The following is a 17145-nucleotide window of genomic DNA, read 5'->3' as shown; positions in this document are numbered from 1 at the left end:
TTCAAGATACATGCCTTCCTCCAATCTTATCACAGAGTCCTGTTATATATTTAAGACCCACAAAGTTTCATTCAAAATATATATCCTCTGACCATTAAAAATAAGCTCCAGAAGTCTTTCTCCAGCCTCGCAGACTGGGCTCAAAAACCTTGCAACAGCTAGTCTTCTCAGCGCAATGTAACTATTGCTAGCTTATCAAAGATTTCAGGTTTTCATGGCTGGTAACATCATTAGGGTTTGTAGAATCTTTCGGGATCAAGTGCCGTGTTCTACTGGAGAAAGTTTTCTGGAAGGAAAACTTTCTCCAGTAGAACACGGCACTTGATCCCAAAAGATTCTACAAACCCTAATATTGCTAGCTTGCCACTTATCTGTAGTTCAACGATGAGATCTTTTACCCTTAGAGTTTAGTTTACATCAGTGCAGCACAGATTTCAATTCTTTGTCTTAACAATCTGGTGTGAGCTAAACAATTATCCCAGAGCAGCACCATGAAAGTCTCCAGTTTAGGCACAAGTCTTTTGGAAGCCTTTAAAAAGGGAAGGAGGGAGCCAGATATTTCCCTCCCCCTTCCTCTTCACGATTGCCTCCTCCACGCTTCGCTCACACTTTCACTTACAAACTCTCATCCTTTTCATAGTACTATTTTAGCAATTGGATCAAGTTGAGTAAAAAGGGAAAAGAGACTTACAGTTTGTCTGATGAGAGCAAAGCGACGATATTAATCATGCAGAGTTGCTACTTGAAGAAATAGAAGCTGGCAGTCAACCCCGATGCCATTTAAAATTGGTGATCGGGACAGCGAGGCTCGCAATGATGTTGGGCTCGGGAATTGGCCACCGCTGACAGTCCTGGCCCGCAACGTCAAGCCGCCTGCCTTCTCGGACCCTTCCTGGGTCCCAGAATTGAGTCCCCTGATGTGGTGAACCTCTCGGCTGCCGAATTAGAGATTGGCCCTGGGCGAACTGGCCAGAGTTGATCGCTAGCTTAGGTCGCCGAAACCGGAAGTCAGCATGGCCTTATTTACTTAAATATTTACACTCTGCCTTTCATTTTTGCCTTAAGGTGGCTTAGAAAGCCAAACTGAAAACATAAAAGGTACAATATCCCCACAGTTCACACTCCAATAAAATAGCCTTGCAACACCTTCTCAAAAAATTTCAGAGACTGCACTCTTCACCTGCTTCAGGGAGCCAGAATACATAGTGTGGGAACTATGCCAAAACTGCCCACAGTCAATGGCAGGTAGGCCGTGAGAAGCAGGAAAACAGCCAGCATGTCTTCCTGTATGAACTGTAGTTGGTCATGGCAGCACATAGGGAAAGTTGGTCCTATCTGGGTAGTCAAATGGACTCCTCTCCCCTTTTTCAGAGCCAGCATGGTGTAGTGGTTAAGAGCAGCAGACTAAAAAAAAAAATCAAAATAATTTATTTTGATATGTAACCAGGGCCAGCCCTAGGGTGCCCCGTGCCTCAGACAAAATTGCCCCACTGCACCTCCTCTGCCAGGCCTTCCCTCTGCCCACTTGCCTACACCATGCGAAGCCTCTTCACATCCTGTGCTCTCTTAAGAGAATGCTTTACGGAGATGCCCGCATTGAAGCGAGTAAGGGGAGGCTGGCATCGCTCCTCTCAGTGCCGGGGGGGGGTGGCAAATTAGGCATTTGTCTGGGGTACCAGGAGGGGGAGAGCCCAATTTGGCGCCCCCTCCCGACACCCTAGGCAAATGCCTAGTTTGCCTAGTGGGCAAGCCAACCCTGTATGTAACTAGCACAAAACAGTTAAAAGCATGACTATAAGCCATACAGTAACTACATAGGCATTGGTAGAGAAGTTAGATGGAAGCATTACAAAAAGAAATGTTTTGAGAAGAAGATCTTTATCTTTCTAAAACTGAAAGGTACAAAGACTCAAAAGTCATCTACATACTTCTTTGCAAAGTGTTTGCACATTCTATAAACTGCGGCCAAAAATTTGGCACATTCAAGTGTAACTTTAGAGTTAGAATCCAGTAAAAGCATATTGCTTAAATCTAAATCCAAAAGACCTGAACATCTCTCCAATATAGGGTGGATATACTCAGCACGTATACCTTGATAGTACCCACAATTGAACAAAGTATGTTCGATCATTTCCATTTTGCCAGAACCACAGGGGAAGACTTGCTTGGCTAAAGGGACCTTTTTATAATGGCCGTCTATGACCGCAGATGAAAAAAAAAATTACATAGGACTATAGAAAAGGACCTTTGGCATGACAGAATGTCCAAACTTGACAGATATGAAGCTCGCCCCAAACCATGTGGAACAAAATCCACCCCTGCGAATTAATGAGGTGATATCTGAGGGACTGTGGCTAAACTTGAGCCAAGTATTGATTGAAGTGAGACTTACCCTGGCCTCTATTCCGAACAACCCAGTTTCCAGCTGAGTGACCTTGGGCTAGTCACAGTGCTCTCAGTGCTCTCTCAGCCTTACCTACCTCACAAGGTGGCTTTTGAGGGGAGAGAAAGGAATGGCATTTGTAAGCCACTTTGAGACTCCTTAAAAGGTAGAGAAAAGTGGAGTAAACCCCTCAAGTTTTCGGGTTGCCAACCTCCAAGTAGCACCTGGATATCTCTGTTCTGCTGTTATAGTTCGTCTCCAGATAACCAGCCTCAGTTCCCCCGCAGAGAATGGTAGGTTGAGAAGGTGGATTCTATGCACATATATCATGTTGAGATCTCTCTCCTCCCCAAACTCATCCTTTCCCACGCTATACCTCCCCCCCACAAATCTCTATTTTCCAACCCAGAACTGGGAATCCTGCTTTTTCACCTGTGGAAAAGCCAATGGATCCCACCCTTTATTTTTCCAGTTAGTTTTTGAGGGACAGACAACATGTTTGGAGTACCAGTTATGGAATTCTGGAGGGTCTAGTATTTTGCCTCACTACTATAGTGTATTGGGCTGAAATACATTTGACTTTCTTTCTATCTCCCTTATTCTACAGGTTTCTTCATTCTTCCTCCCCCCCTTAGTTTCCTCACTTCCTTTTTCTCTTATTAGAATTTACATCAAGGTGGGTTCCAAGGATCCATTCACGGAGTGCTTGACAGAGGCCAAGTCCCCTGAAAACCGTTACCGGTGTAAGTTGGAGCAACAGCCGGTCATTACCTGTTATGACAGCTTCAGCCCCAGATTCAGAGTGGATTGGTGCAATCTTACCCTGGTGAGAGGCAGGAATAAGGGTTGCCAGTTCTGAGTCGGGAAGTAGCTGGAGATTTCAGGAGTGGAACCTGAGGAGGGAGGGGTGGGACCTCAGTGGGGTATAAGGCCATAAAGTCTACCTTCCAAAGCAGCCATTTTCTCCAGGTGAACTGTTGTCTGTTGCCTGGAGATCAGTTTTACTCCCAGGAGACTCCTAGCTACCACTTGGAGGTTGGCAACCCTTGAGGGGATGCAGGGGACATAAGGGAAATGGCATGTAGGAACATTTGGCTAGCCATTCCTGAGGTTAAGATATCCTGATTTCCTGTTTTTCTTATTGTTATGTTCCTTAGATAGACCTCACAGATGTAAACCCCACAGAAGTGGTGACATTCTACGGTGATGGGGTGCTTGATCCTGGCCCAGAATTCAATCCTCCAGAGGATGCCCCCGACAGGTTGTTCTTCTATGACTTCTTGCTTACTTTCCTTCTCCCTCTCATTTTGGGCCTCCTCCTGTGTCTCATCCTGGCCTACATCATGTGCTGCCGACGGGAAGGCGTGTAAGTTGGGCATATTCTTAGGGTTGGGGCAGAACAAATGTTACATAAGACATGTGACTTTTGGTGGGTGCAGGTGGACAATCCAAAGAGAATTTTTAGGTGTTCTCTGCATTTTAAAAAAATCCAAGCAAATTATGTGAGTCGAGTGGTGTTTACGCAAACAAAGATAATAAAGTCATTATGTAGGGCAGGAGTCCCCAACCTGCAGGCTTCTTTGGAATTTTGAAATAGCATAATGGGCACAAACACAAAATGTCTGCCACAGGAGGTGAAGCCAACCACAAAATGGCTGCCACAGGGTGCGGTCACACGTACCATTAGTGATGACACAGCTCCGTCTGGCTGATGGATTAAATGTGTTCGTTCAGACATTCACATCTGGCAATCGAGCGTCATCCAGGCTTGCTACACCTGAATGGCGCATTAATTTGACAGCACAGAAAGTCTGGCCCTTTTTCAAAACAGCGGCACAAGATCGGCTTTTTGTTGTTTGGACAGCTCACGCGTGATACTGCCTCCCACCTTAAAAAAACAAAAAGCCCCAGCAGACATGCGCATTGCTAGATCATCCGGGAATCTGAGGTGATGCTTCTGCTTCTCCAATCAACACAGGATCGGAGGGGGGGGGGGGAATGTTATCCCACTATTCAAAACAGGAAAAAATCTTTTTTTTCAATGTGGAGGATTTCAAGATATCATTGTCACTGCCAATTTCTAGGAAAGTAATTCCTGGCAGTTCCTTGGTTTGGATCGGCAACGTTAATTCCGGAAACTTTCGCCCTTCCCCCCTGCCTCTGAAGCAATGTTTGATTTCCCAGCTCCAAACAGTTGGGCGCATGTTCAATGGACCCCCCCCCTCCCAGAAATCACCATCTGATTACGCATGCTCCAAGAAAAGAGTGTGATAGTATTGGATGTCCGATCGCGCAACAACAGAATGAATCGCATTCTTGGATGCTCATCTGAACTGCCCTGCATCGAATCAATATTCAGCGGTTCAGATTTGAGCGCTACACACCCGCTTTTAATGGTACGTGTGACCGCACCCACAGTTTACCTTCAGTCACTCAGTGAAGCTACCCAGCTGCTGCCAAAGCAATCTATAGTGATCGATTAGAAGCTTTGCTGGGCAGAAGCTGTATCTGGCACTGCCCACTTTCTAAAAACTTAGCAGGCATCTGGAAAGCTGTGGGAAGGTTCCATAGAACCTAAAGGCACCATGTTAGGGTGTCCTAATGTAGAGTTTACTCAGGTCAGCTGGTAATCCGTTCACACGTTATTTTACAGGAATGTCTTCCCTTTTCTTTTCCCCACAAGTAAGGTCATGTTCAGTAATTTCACATGAAGATATCCCGGAGCTGTCTGCTTTGTTTTCTAGAGCAGAAATTGGCCTTCACTTCATAATGAAGAAGAAGAGTTATTTTTGTACCCTATCCTTCACTACCTGAGCAGCTTACAATCACTCTTTTTCTTCAGTAGAACAGTAGCACCTTAGTAGGGTTGCCAAGTACCACACAGTCTCTGGTGGGGAACTGTTATCGTGTGCGCGAAGCATGTGTGGCACAATGACATCAATCGGAAGTGACGTCATTGTGCCGGCAATGTTGTGCGCCGGTCACTCTAGGAGCATCCGGGAACACTCTATGGTTTCCCCGGATGTTCTAGCAATTTGGGAGGAAAACTATGGTACATCGCGTCGCCAGCGCGATGACGTTACTTCCAGCAGGTTGGGAACCTCCAGGGTGGGAGAACCCCCACCTGGCCCGGGAACTTGGCAGCCCTACACCTTAGAGACTAACAAGAGGTTCAGTGTGTAAACTTTCAAGAGTCTGACAATGGGAACTTTGACTCTCAAAACCTTATAACCTGAAGCTTTAGTTGGTCCCAAAGGTGCTTCTGTTCTATTGAAGAGGAGTTGGCTTTTATACCCTGCTTTTCTCAAGAAGCTTATGATCACCTTCCTTTCGTTTCCCCACAACAAGCATCTTGTGAGGTAGGTGGGGGTGGAGAGAGTTCTGGGAGAACTGTGACTGGCTCAAGGTCACCCAGCGGGCTTCCTGTGGAGAGGAGTGGGGAATCAAACCAGTCTCTTCAGATTAGAGTCTGCTGCTCTTAACTGCTGCATCACACTAACTCTGAAAAAGGGGAGAGGAGTCTGTTTGACTACCCAGGTAGGACTGTCTCTCCCTATATCTCTGGCTATTCCCTTTGTTCTGCCTGGAATTCTCTCCTTGGACATGTACATGTCCCCCCACCCTCCTCAAAACTGATGATGATGGTGATGGATTTTTAGGGTGGCCTTCCTACAAGCAGGGCTCAGTGTGGCTTATAACTCATAAAAGGCACAAAAATAGTTTAGATTAAAACCCATAATTAAAACCCTGAAAACATCAAAAGTAACAGTACAACATATACTTTCAGATGGCAGAACCCCCCCCCCCCCCAACTTCTATAAGCCTCCTTGTGGGAGGAGGGTGTTAAACAGGCCTCAGATTCAGTGGGAGCTCACAGGAGCACAACTCCTGAACCTTTCTGAGAGTTCCACCTCCTCCTGAGAGTTCCACCTCTTTGTCCATTGAATAGTATTGCAGCTGCATAACAATCCCTGGATGAGCTCCACCACCTATTTTTCTACAAAACAACCCCTGGTGTTAAAGCATATGAGAGTGCCAGTTTTGGTACTGTCCAGTAGCCTTTTATGTGCACCCTTTCCCAATCTTCATCCCAATCCTGTGACCCCAACTGCAGTCAATCCCAAATACTCAAAATGGCGAACTTCTCCCTCCCTTCCTTTGTTGTCTTCCACACTGCTCAAATGTACACAGCAAATCCCCATTTAGCCACAAAGTACACTGTGTGACCCCGGGCCAGTCATATACTCAGCCTAATTTGTGAAGAAAAGAGAGAGGGGGAGAAAGTATTTCCTTTCACAGATGAATGACATATTCACTCAAATTGTCTCAGTGAAGGAATTCATGACATCACAGAGTCCTCATTCTTTGACTGAGATTCAGACTATTATAAGTGACAAAATTACATGTTTAAAACCACTTGATTAATTGTTGATGGTGCATAGTTTTTGATAATACATTTCATATTTAAATGATTTAATGTAGATCAATAAGTGTGGGCTTCAACCAGCTTCAGCCCCACGATTGCCCCGTTCCCTGGGAAACTGAGAAGTCTACACCTCTGCTTTGGTGGTGTGGGGGACAAGGCTTTTGTTTTTGCTGTCATTTACAAATTCTGCAAAGCATCATGTCCAGCTCACGGATAGAACTTTGTCATTCATGTACATCATGCACAGCTCATTAATAGAACTGTGTGATTTGTCCAGCATCATGATACAAAATGCACAAAGATGCTATTATTTCAGAATGTTGCATATGTATGTGGATCACTGCTGTGCAAAAGGGCATGATGTTGTCAAAATGGCAAGACCAGAGCCCTCGTTGAAGATTATTGTCACAGCAAGAACTGCAATTTACGTGTGAATCTTTTGTACAAAGGCATAATTGCCAGTGCAAATTGGAACCTAAAGAGGATGTGACTGAGAATAGGAGTTAAAGGGCAATTTAGGTTGCCAGCAACCTGGAGGAAAAAAAATGTCTCCCCCCCCTTAATAGCAGCTTAATGGAACGTTGTTTACCCAGTGATGTTATTTACCCCTCTGCCATGAAAAGCTTCACCTGCTGATCTCCACATATTAAACCTCAGTTAAAGGGACAGGACAATTTTTCCTGTAGGTTATTGGCAACCCTAGGGATTATGGATCTGTTATGAACTGTTAATGTTCCAGGAAACCCAGATCACAGGGTGGGAATCAATTATGCAAATGTGTATATTTGCATTATTTATTCTAGTCCAAAAATCTAGATTTTTTTTTTAAAAAAAAAACATGTTAAAACATATATTCCACCTCATCAGTGTTTATTCCACCTCATCAATGTATGAAGTGGTGGCCTACACATTTTTGGAAGGCATCATAATTAAAATGCAATAAACTGTCCCCGATAGAGCCACAGGAAATGAGGCCAGCCGATTAAAAGATGTTTAAAATAATCATTTCCAGCCTGTGCCAGCCAAGAAGGGTCGATGAAACCACAGGGGAGCAATGAAATCATTGAGAGCAGTAAAGCAAAATAAAACATATCACATTCAGGAAAAAGGCAATAAAGCAGAAAACTAATAAAATCCATCAGTCTAGGAAGGGGGAAGGGGGAAAGCAGGATAAGACATAACTCTGTGGCACCCAAATGACTTTGAAAAAATCACACAGAGAATGAAAATAATAATAATAAAACATTCTGGCTTTATGAGAGTAATGCGTGCACGTGCATATGTGTGTGCATGCTCACACACCCATTGCATAGAAAGGATGTCTCCAATGATTGCTGTCTAGGGTTGCCAAGTCCAATTCAAGAAATATCTGGGGACTTTGGGGGCGGAGCCAGGAGCAAGGGTGTGACAAGCATAATTGAACTCCAAGGGAGTTCTGGCCATCACATTTAAAGGGACAGCACACCTTTTAAAATACCTTCCTTCCATAGAAAATAATGAAGGATAGGGGCACCTTCTTTTGGGGCTCATAGAATTGGACCCCCTGGTCCAATCCTTTTGAAACTTGGAAGGTATTTTGGGGAGAGGCACTAGATGCTATACTAAAAATTTGGCGACTCTACCTCAAAAAACAGCCCCCCTGAGCCCCCAATACCCGTGGCTCAATTCCCCATCATTCCCTATGGGAAATGTTCGTGGAGTAGGGTTGCCAAGTCCAATTCAAGAAATATCTGGGGACTTTGGGGGTGGAGCCAGGAGACTTTGGGGGTGGAGCCAGGAGACATTGGGGGCGGAGCCAGAAGCAAGGGTATGACAAGCATAATTGAACTCCAAGATGGACAATTATGCCACTGATGGACCTCTGCTCCATATTTTTATCCAATCCCCTCTTAAAGCTGGTGATAAGTCCTCAAGTGACATGTGGATCCACCCCCCAATGCAAATCTGCATTCTGCCATGGTCCTGCATCTGGCTGAAATCCCAAAGGCTTTGATGACCAACCCTTTCCTATTGGCAGCTCTTTACTCAAAGGCTGCCGGGGGGGGGGGGGGGGAGCCTGCAATTTGCGGACGCTAAAGCGGGGAAGCCAAAGCCCAGCGACTGGCGCCCTAGAAAAAGGCTGATGTTTCCCCAGGAGCAGGCATTGCTAAGCGGCAGGCGAGCGGGAAAGGCCGGCACGTTGAAGGGAGCCAGGCCTGGGAGTGGGAGGGAAGCTGAGGAGAAGCTGCCGGCGATTCCGGCCGGGCGAAAGCAGGCGGGCACGTGTGAGTGGCAGAAGCGAGGAGGGAGGCGCTAGCGGGAGAGCCGAGCGAAGAGCCCTCGAGCCAATCCGGCCTGTCTGGAGCACCAGCCAGCACGAGAGGGAACGGGGCAGGGAGAAAAGTTGGGCCCTCTTGGCCTCCCTTTGGGCGCCGCCGGGGGTTCCTTCTCCTCTTCCTCAGCCAGGCCTTCTCCCTTCGCTTCCTCCTTCCCCACCTCATCACGCGATCCCCCCTTCCCTGTCGCCGCTCAGCGCCCGCTCTGCCAGGGGTTTCCTGAAGTGGCTCTGCTGCAGCCCCTGGTAGGAAGCGAGGGCACAGGGGGTGGTAATGCGGCTGGAGCCGTCGATGCCTGCGGAGTGGCTGCGGGCGCCAAGCGCGGCCAGCAGCAACGGAGCAGGGGCTTCCCCCTCTGGTCAGCTGACGCGGCGGCGGCGCGGGAAGCAGTTCCCCCCACCCCCGCCTCCAAATGTTGGTGCGGCGCTGGTGTTGCTGCGGCGGCGGCGGCCCGGCGCTGTGAGGGGGAAGCATCGTCCCCCCTCCCGCTTCCGAATATTTGCAGACCGGGGGAGGAGGCTCAAAATCCAGTGTTCTCCCGCCAGGGCGGGAGATTTGGGACGCCTATCGTGGAGGTGCATAATGGTTGTGGGGGCGGGGCTTCCCCTGCTGGCCAGCCGGCTGGGGGAGGGGGGAAGCCTGTAAAACTGGGGGATCCCCCGCTGGGACCTGGGGATTGGGAAGCCTATTGCTGTGTGAGGTGTTCTCACTACCATTTTCAGAGGGTAGCCATTTTGATCTGCAGTACAGCCAGTGTGGTGTAATGGTTAAGAGCAGTGGACTCCAATCTGAAGAACCGGATTTGATTCCCCACTCCTCCTCCACATGAATCCTTCTGGGTGACCTTGAGGGCCAATCAGAGTTCTCTCAGAACTCTCTCAGCCCCATATACCTCACAAAGTAACTATTGTGGGAAGAAGAAGGGAAGGGAAGGAGAAAAAAGGAGCAGAAAAGCCAACTCTTCTGCTTCAGTAGAACAGTAGCACCTTTGAGACCAACCAGAGTTTCAGGTTATAAGGTTTTGAGAGTCAAAGCTGCCATTGTCAGGTTTTCAAAAGTTTACACCTTGAAACTTTTGCTGGCCTCTAAGATTCTACTGGACTTCAGTCATGCTAATCTTTATTTACCATACAGTGCTGTTGCATGGGTGCAGTGTTTCTGATCCAGCCTTTTCCCCAAATGTGCTCATTGTGGAGTAAAATTATGAACAAGGCATCAGAAAAACATGCCAAAAATGGAATTCTGTTGCTCAGCCAGTTCTGGGAAGGTTGATTTGAGGGTAGTACAATAGTGGTCTTTACTGGTCGCAAGCCATGCCTTGGACCATGAGCCCAGGGTAAAATAGACTCTTGAAGGGCACAAGGGTGATTGTTTTTCAAGAAGAGCCAATGGAGTTTTGGCATTGGAGCACTGGACTGAGATCTGGGAGACCCAAGTTCAAATCCCTCCACTATGCCATGAAACTTGCTTGATGACTTGAGAAGCCAGTCACTCTCTCTCAACCTAGCCTACCTCACAGGGTTGTTGTTGGCATAAAATGAAGGAGAGGAGAACAACAGGGTGGATTTTGCCAACTTTTCTGTGAATGAAAAAGAAAGGAAAGGGTTCTGCTGTGACCATCCAAAAAGACTATGCTGGGAATCATGGGGCCTGCATGGACAAAACTGAGTGAAAAAGTTGGCTGATCCAACCCAATATATCTAGAACTTGGAAGAACGGTGGGCTTAAAAAATGTAAAAAAATACATTTTTGCATCTGCGACATTTCAGTCACTTTTCGAAATGCTTGGAAATCATCACTCATGGGTTGCTTTTACACTATGGTTCCTCAGCATTGCTGAAGCAGGGGAGCCCTGTTGTACAAACACCTGTGTAATTTTCTTTTTTTGGTCTCCCCCATTTCTAGATTAGAGTTAAAATATGCAAATATGGACAGCTGTTGCCTAGATTGCACTGGGTGCATTAACACACACTAAATATCATGCTTTGCAACTGGATTTTTACTGTGTAAGAATAGATAAACCCACTTGTAAACAGTCGCTGAGTGAAAGCACCCACTGTGCTTTCACACATTTTTGTGGTGAGACGATTGCTTTAGTGCATTAAGGATACGTTATGCATTTTTGTGTGCAAGCAGCTAGGTACTGTGGCTGGTAGCTAAACCTGGTCTTTTTTCCTATTTAATTACAGACACCGAAGAGACGCAAAGACTTCAGAGTAAGTGACATGTTGATCTTTGTTGTTCTGTGAGCTGTATACACTTGGATGGAATGGTTTTGTGGAAATGTGTAACCATTTATTTATTATTTATTTATTTATTATTTATTACTTTATATTTATATCCCGCCCTCTCCGCAAGCGGACTCAGGGCGGCTTTTATTTAGGAAGCCTTATCTACCACTTCAGTCCTTTCCCTTCTTGGTCCCTCACTTCTTCATGTCATTGTTTGTAGCTTTTTAAGATGTAGCAACTGGAAGTCCACATACTCTTCATTGGCTGGTTCCACACTGGGGTTGTTTTCCGCAGCCTTCTCAAGGCTGTTCTGCCATTAGCCACATGTGAAAGGGCAACGGAAGATCCCAAACTACCCTGTGATGGCTATTGGTTATATTGAAATACAATTTGATGGACATTTTGCCATTAAAATCAGTCACATCCTGGATTTTCCGTACAGAGGGTAGAACTGTTCTGATCATGACTCTGCTCTCTTCCACTGTTGGCCAACATCAGTGGAGTTGCTCTTCTGCATTTTTTTTAATTTGATCCAATTTGTGCCACTAATACAGGACAGTAGCTACTGTAGTACAGGGGTCAGGGTAGTGGACTAGAAGCTGGGAGACCTGGATTCAAATTCCCAGTTGGCCATGAAGTTCACTGGATGATCTTAGGCCGATTATTCTCTCTGCATCTAATCTTCTTCATAGACCATAAGAGAAACCATATTTGATCGAACCAGTGGGCCATCCAATCCAACACTATCTGTCACACAGTGGCCAAAACCCAGGCACCATCAGGAGGTCCACCAGTAGGGCCAGAACTTCAAATGCCCTCCCACTATTGCCTCTCAAGCACCAAGAATACAGAGCATCACTGCCCTAGGCATAGTATTCCATCCAGGGCTTTTTAAATAGAAAAAGCACAGCAGGGATTCATTTGCATATTAGGCCACACACCCCGATGCCAAGCCAGCTGGAATTGCATTCTTATGTGTTCCTGCTCAAAAAAAGAGCCCTGATTCCATTTATACCTTGTGGCTAAGAGCCACTGATGGATATCTGCTCAGGTTGTTCTTAGAGTGAAATGGGGAAAGTAGAGTCACGTGTACCAGCAAGACTTCATAAGATAAGACATCATAAGCTAAGGCAAGATAAGATTAAAAAATGTACCCGCAAGACACAATACCACTCCCCCAACATGCTGCTCTGCTGCTCTGCAGCAAGTCTGCTAATCCTGTATCCAGGGGTGGAATTCTAGCAGGAGTTTCTTTGCATATTAGGCCATACCCCCTGATGTAGCCAGTCCTCCAAGAGCTTACAAGGCTCTTTTTTTAACTCTTGAAGGACTGGCTACATCAGGGGTGTGTGGCCTAATATGCAAAGGTGCTCCTGCTAGAATTCCACCCCGCCTGTATCAATTTATGCCACCCCATATATAAGAATGCACCCCTTTCAGCTAACACTAGCAAGTAACTCCAATTTCTCCATCTCAAATTGAATATTTCCACTTGAAAACCACCCACAGAGAGAAATGACACCAATTTTTAATAATGTTATGGTGCCAGTAGGTTTTCTTTTCTTTTTTTTAAAATTGCAATTGCGGCAGCTAATGTTGCACCTCTTGGAAGTTCAATATAGTACTATTTCTTATTGGCGTTACAGTGTCAGCAGATCTCTTTTTTTTAGGCTGATGTTGCTGCACTACAGGCCAGGAAAGTGCAAGGAGCAATAGGAGCATCTGGGAGATGGGGGACTTCCTTAATGGTTCCTCTCCCAACAGCTCACCCTGAGCTATGTCAAAGCACACATTTCTAAGGGTTTGGTGGAATGATAGTACAAAGATGCTCACACTGAACAAACTGCATTTCTGTCTCACAACAAGACCAAAAAGTCCTAACAAATCAGTTGATGTAAAAAGTGTGAGTGTAAACAACGGGAGTACTGTGGGCAGTTACTGGTGTCATCTGCAACCACAGTTATAACCACGCATAGAATTGATGTGCTCTGACCTGGATGGCTCAGGCTGGCCAGATCTCGTCAGAAACTAAGCAGTCTCAGCCATGGTTAGTATTTGGATGGAAGACCACCAAGGAATACCAAGGATGTGATGCGGAGGCAGGCAGTGGCAAACCACCTCTGAATGTCTCTTGCCTCAGAAAACCTGTGGGGTTGTCATAAATTGGCTCTGATGTGATGGAAAGACAAAGAAGAAGATTGATGGTTGGTGTGCAAAGCTACTGCCAAGATGGATGGAACATCAAAGGTGCAATGCTTTAAGTCCTTGTGTCTACCATGTGGACTTTTGATTAGACATATGCTGAGAGTTACATGCTTGGGCCCAATTCAGTTTGGGACCACAGAATGCAAGTAGAAGGGTTTTCTATCTTTTCTACTGCCCTGTTTTCCCAACTTGAAATGGCTCCAAGAGACTGTTGCCCACCCTGTTGCAGAAACCTATGTGTAGTCCAACAGGCAAATAAAAACTTCGATAGGCAAATAGAAACTTCCATTTCAGGTAAAGAAAATGAGCAAGAATGCCTCTTTCCCCATGCACCATATTCCTGAACTGATAAGAACATAAGAACATAAGAGAAGCCATGTTGGATCAGGCCAATGGCCCATCCAGTCCAACACTCTGTGTCACACAGTGGCCAAAAAAATTATATATATATATACATACACACACACTGTGGCTAATAGCCACTGATGGACCTCTGCTCCATATTTTTATCTAAACCCCTCTTGTAGGTGGCCATGCTTGTGGCTGCCACCACCTCCTGTGGCAGTGAATTCCACATGTTAATCACCCTTTGGGTGAAGAAGTACTTCCTTTTATCCGTTTTAACCTATCTGCTCAGCAATTTCATCAAATGCCCACGAGTTCTTGTATTGTGAGAAAGGGAGAAAAGTACCTCTTTCTCTTCTTTCTCCATCCCATGCATTATCTTGTAAACCTCTATCATGTCACCCCGCAGTCGATGTTTCTCCAAGCTAAAGAGTCCCAAGGGATAGGGATGCCAGCCTCCAGGTGTGGACCCCTGGAATTACAGTTCATCTCCAGACTACAGAGATCAGTTCTCCTGGAGAAAATGGATGCTTTGGAGGGTGAACTTTATGGCATTGTATCCCACTGAGGTTCCAGTCCTCCCCAAGCTCCATCCTCACAACTCCAGGTGTTTCCCAAACTACATCTGGCGAACCTACACCCCTATCCCCCATCAGTGGCCAGGAGGATCCTGGCAACCCTTGATTTGAGTCAGGCTCACACACACCTGGAAATTAAGTTCCCACTGAGAAACCCCCAAACATGGGGGAATATGTATACTCATGTGAATGAGTCCTCAACAGATCCGAAGTGTACGGATTCTGTCTTTTGATAAGATCAGTTCTGAAATGCCTATACCCCATGCTTTGACCCAGGCAATCAAACAAAGGAAACACACATACACCGAGACATCACAGGGTACTTTGTGATGCCACAATCCCCCAAGGCATTCCCATGGCAACCTTAGTTCAAGTCCCTCCCTCTGGACCCTCAAAGCCTGTGGCAAAGTGACAGGCCTGATCATAACTGCTTTTCAGAGGAGCCCCATCCAACATCTTCCTTGCTGTAAGTCAGGCAGTGTAGGGGCTGTCAGAAGAACCATCAGACCCAAACCTCTAAAGCTTAGGAAGGTACAGCAACTAAAAGACGAGTGGCCAAGACAAGCAAGGGCCATAAACAAGTGCTTAGGTTTAAAACTTGAACTCTCGCTGGAGCTCAGTGAGTATTCTTGAGAACTTCGGACCAGCTTCGGTTTGTACGAGTCAGGGAAAGATACCGTTCTCACATGGAGCTCGGTTTTCATCAAGAAGCCCACTCTTTGTTGCTATAACTAAGCACCCATCCAGCTTGATTTTGATTTCAAAGTTGACCCCAGCGTTTGAAACTTAGGAAAGGGGCGGGAAGTAGCAGCTCACAGCTGTGCTGTCAGAAAATGGCTATCATCAGCCTAACACCTAGAGCTCTTCCACTCAGAAACACAGAGTGCTCTGGTGAAGAGAATTTGGATTCAGTCTCCACGGATTCTTTTGTCCTGCAAGCGCAAGAGAAAGAGAAGGCTGATGGCCCTCATGCATACTCGCGATTGAGCCTGCGCCTCTCCTCCAAGGCCAAGCCTGCATCCAGCTTGAAGGCTAAAACAGCCGTAAATTCTTTCCTCCCCTGGAAACTGCTGCAACCCAAGCGTGGTATCTCCAAAATGATATTCATGGTGGTGGCTTCCACTGAAAAACGCACTGGCATCTCTCTACAAGGCATCAAGAAGATCATTGCAGCCACCGGCTACAACCTCGAGAAGCGGAAGAAAAACTTCAAGAGGGTCTTGCGGGCTTTGCTGGCCAAGGGTTTGCTGATGAAGCTTACCGGGCAGGGACTCACAGGCTCCTACGCAGTCAGCAGTATGATGCTGAAGGTACTGAGAAGAAGGAAGAAGAAGAGGAGGAGGAGGAGGAGGAATGTGGCCTTAAGAATCAAGAAAAAGAGTGTGTCCAGGAGCAGGGTGGGAAAGAAGAGGAGAAGAACAGGAAAGACCCAGCCTGACACAGCTTGCAGCCAGAAACCTCAGGAAATCTAAGCTATCCATCTGACATGTAGTCACAAGTTGACAACATGAGATTTCCAAAGCTCTGTGTCGGAAAATAATAATAAACTGGTTGTCTTATTTCAGATGCATCATTTTGGGTGCTAATTATTGGGATCTGTGATGGTCATCTCAAGTCAGCAAACATGTGAAAAGCCTATGGGATATCTATCACCCTTCTGCAACTTTTGAAGCCCTGAGTTTCAGGGTTGCTGGTTTGTGTGTGTGTGAGTGTGTGTGTTATCTATCTTATCTATCCAGGACAAAACTGGAGGAGAGAAGAGAAAAATAAGAGCTGGCCATTTCTGATGGCAGAGATCACTCATTGTTATATAAACATTGGCAGGGGGGGCGGGGAATGATCAAATAATCTTCCCTCCATAAATCCTGGAAACTAGCCCTTTTCAGATGATACGTCTACAACGTATCAGAAACCCTGTAACTGCAAATATCTACAACCCATTAGATGCATATAGTTGCCATGCTTTTGAACAGGGGGATGTGTGTAAGGGTTCCCAGTCTCCAGGCGGCAGCTGGAGATCTAGAATTACAAGTGGTCTCCAAGTTAAAGAGATCAGTTCTCCTGGAGAAAATGGCTAGTTTGGAAGGTGGCCTCTATGGCAGGGTTGTCGAACTCATTTGTTCTGAGGGCCAAATTTGACATAAATGAGATCTTGTTGGGCTGGGCCATGTTGGGCCAGGCTGTGTGTGTTCCTATTTAAGATTAGGTAGCAGAGATATAAACTTTATAAAGGACACAGACGAACACAAAGATTTTTTTTAACCTTAAAACATATTTAAAACATTAACACTTCATTGGTCATAAAGGTGCTTTCTTTGTATTTTTCTCATGGGATCCAGGGAACTGGGCAAAGGAAGCTCTGGCTATTTCCTTCCTTCCCCAGGGGATCAGGAGGGGGAGGAACTTCAGCCAACAGGAGGAAGAGAGGCTTGGCTAGTAGCTCTGCTGTGCGATTGAGAGAGCCTGGCAAAGCAAGCTATCCCTCCTCCCCTTCCTCCCCAAGGGAGGCGCCTCAGCCAATGGAGAAAATAGAGGCTTTGCTCTGTAGTTTTTGTGCGATTGAACAAGCCTTGCAAAGCAAGCTGTTATGCAGAAGGAAACAAGAGAGAGGGAGAAGGAAACAGATGACAGCCAGTTGCTCAGGGGCCTGATAGGAGCCCTC

At 46.2% G+C, this 17145-nt stretch overlaps 1 protein-coding gene across 1 annotated transcript in view; it reads left to right on the top strand.

Annotated features, from left to right (window-relative positions):
• Nucleotides 1-17145, top strand: part of SGCA (sarcoglycan alpha) — a 42781-nt gene that overhangs the window by 19110 nt on the left and 6526 nt on the right. The window contains exons 6-8 of the mRNA XM_060256386.1: nucleotides 3047-3209; nucleotides 3541-3749; nucleotides 11314-11340. Coding sequence (XP_060112369.1) covers nucleotides 3047-3209; nucleotides 3541-3749; nucleotides 11314-11340 — 399 coding nt within the window. The remainder of the gene's footprint in view (nucleotides 1-3046; nucleotides 3210-3540; nucleotides 3750-11313; nucleotides 11341-17145) is intronic.

Source organism: Heteronotia binoei, chromosome 15 (genome assembly GCF_032191835.1).
Source record: "Heteronotia binoei isolate CCM8104 ecotype False Entrance Well chromosome 15, APGP_CSIRO_Hbin_v1, whole genome shotgun sequence".
Lineage (NCBI taxonomy): Eukaryota > Metazoa > Chordata > Lepidosauria > Squamata > Gekkonidae > Heteronotia > Heteronotia binoei.
Note: the sequence above shows the minus strand (reverse complement) of the source record. Positions and strands in the feature narration are given on the sequence as shown.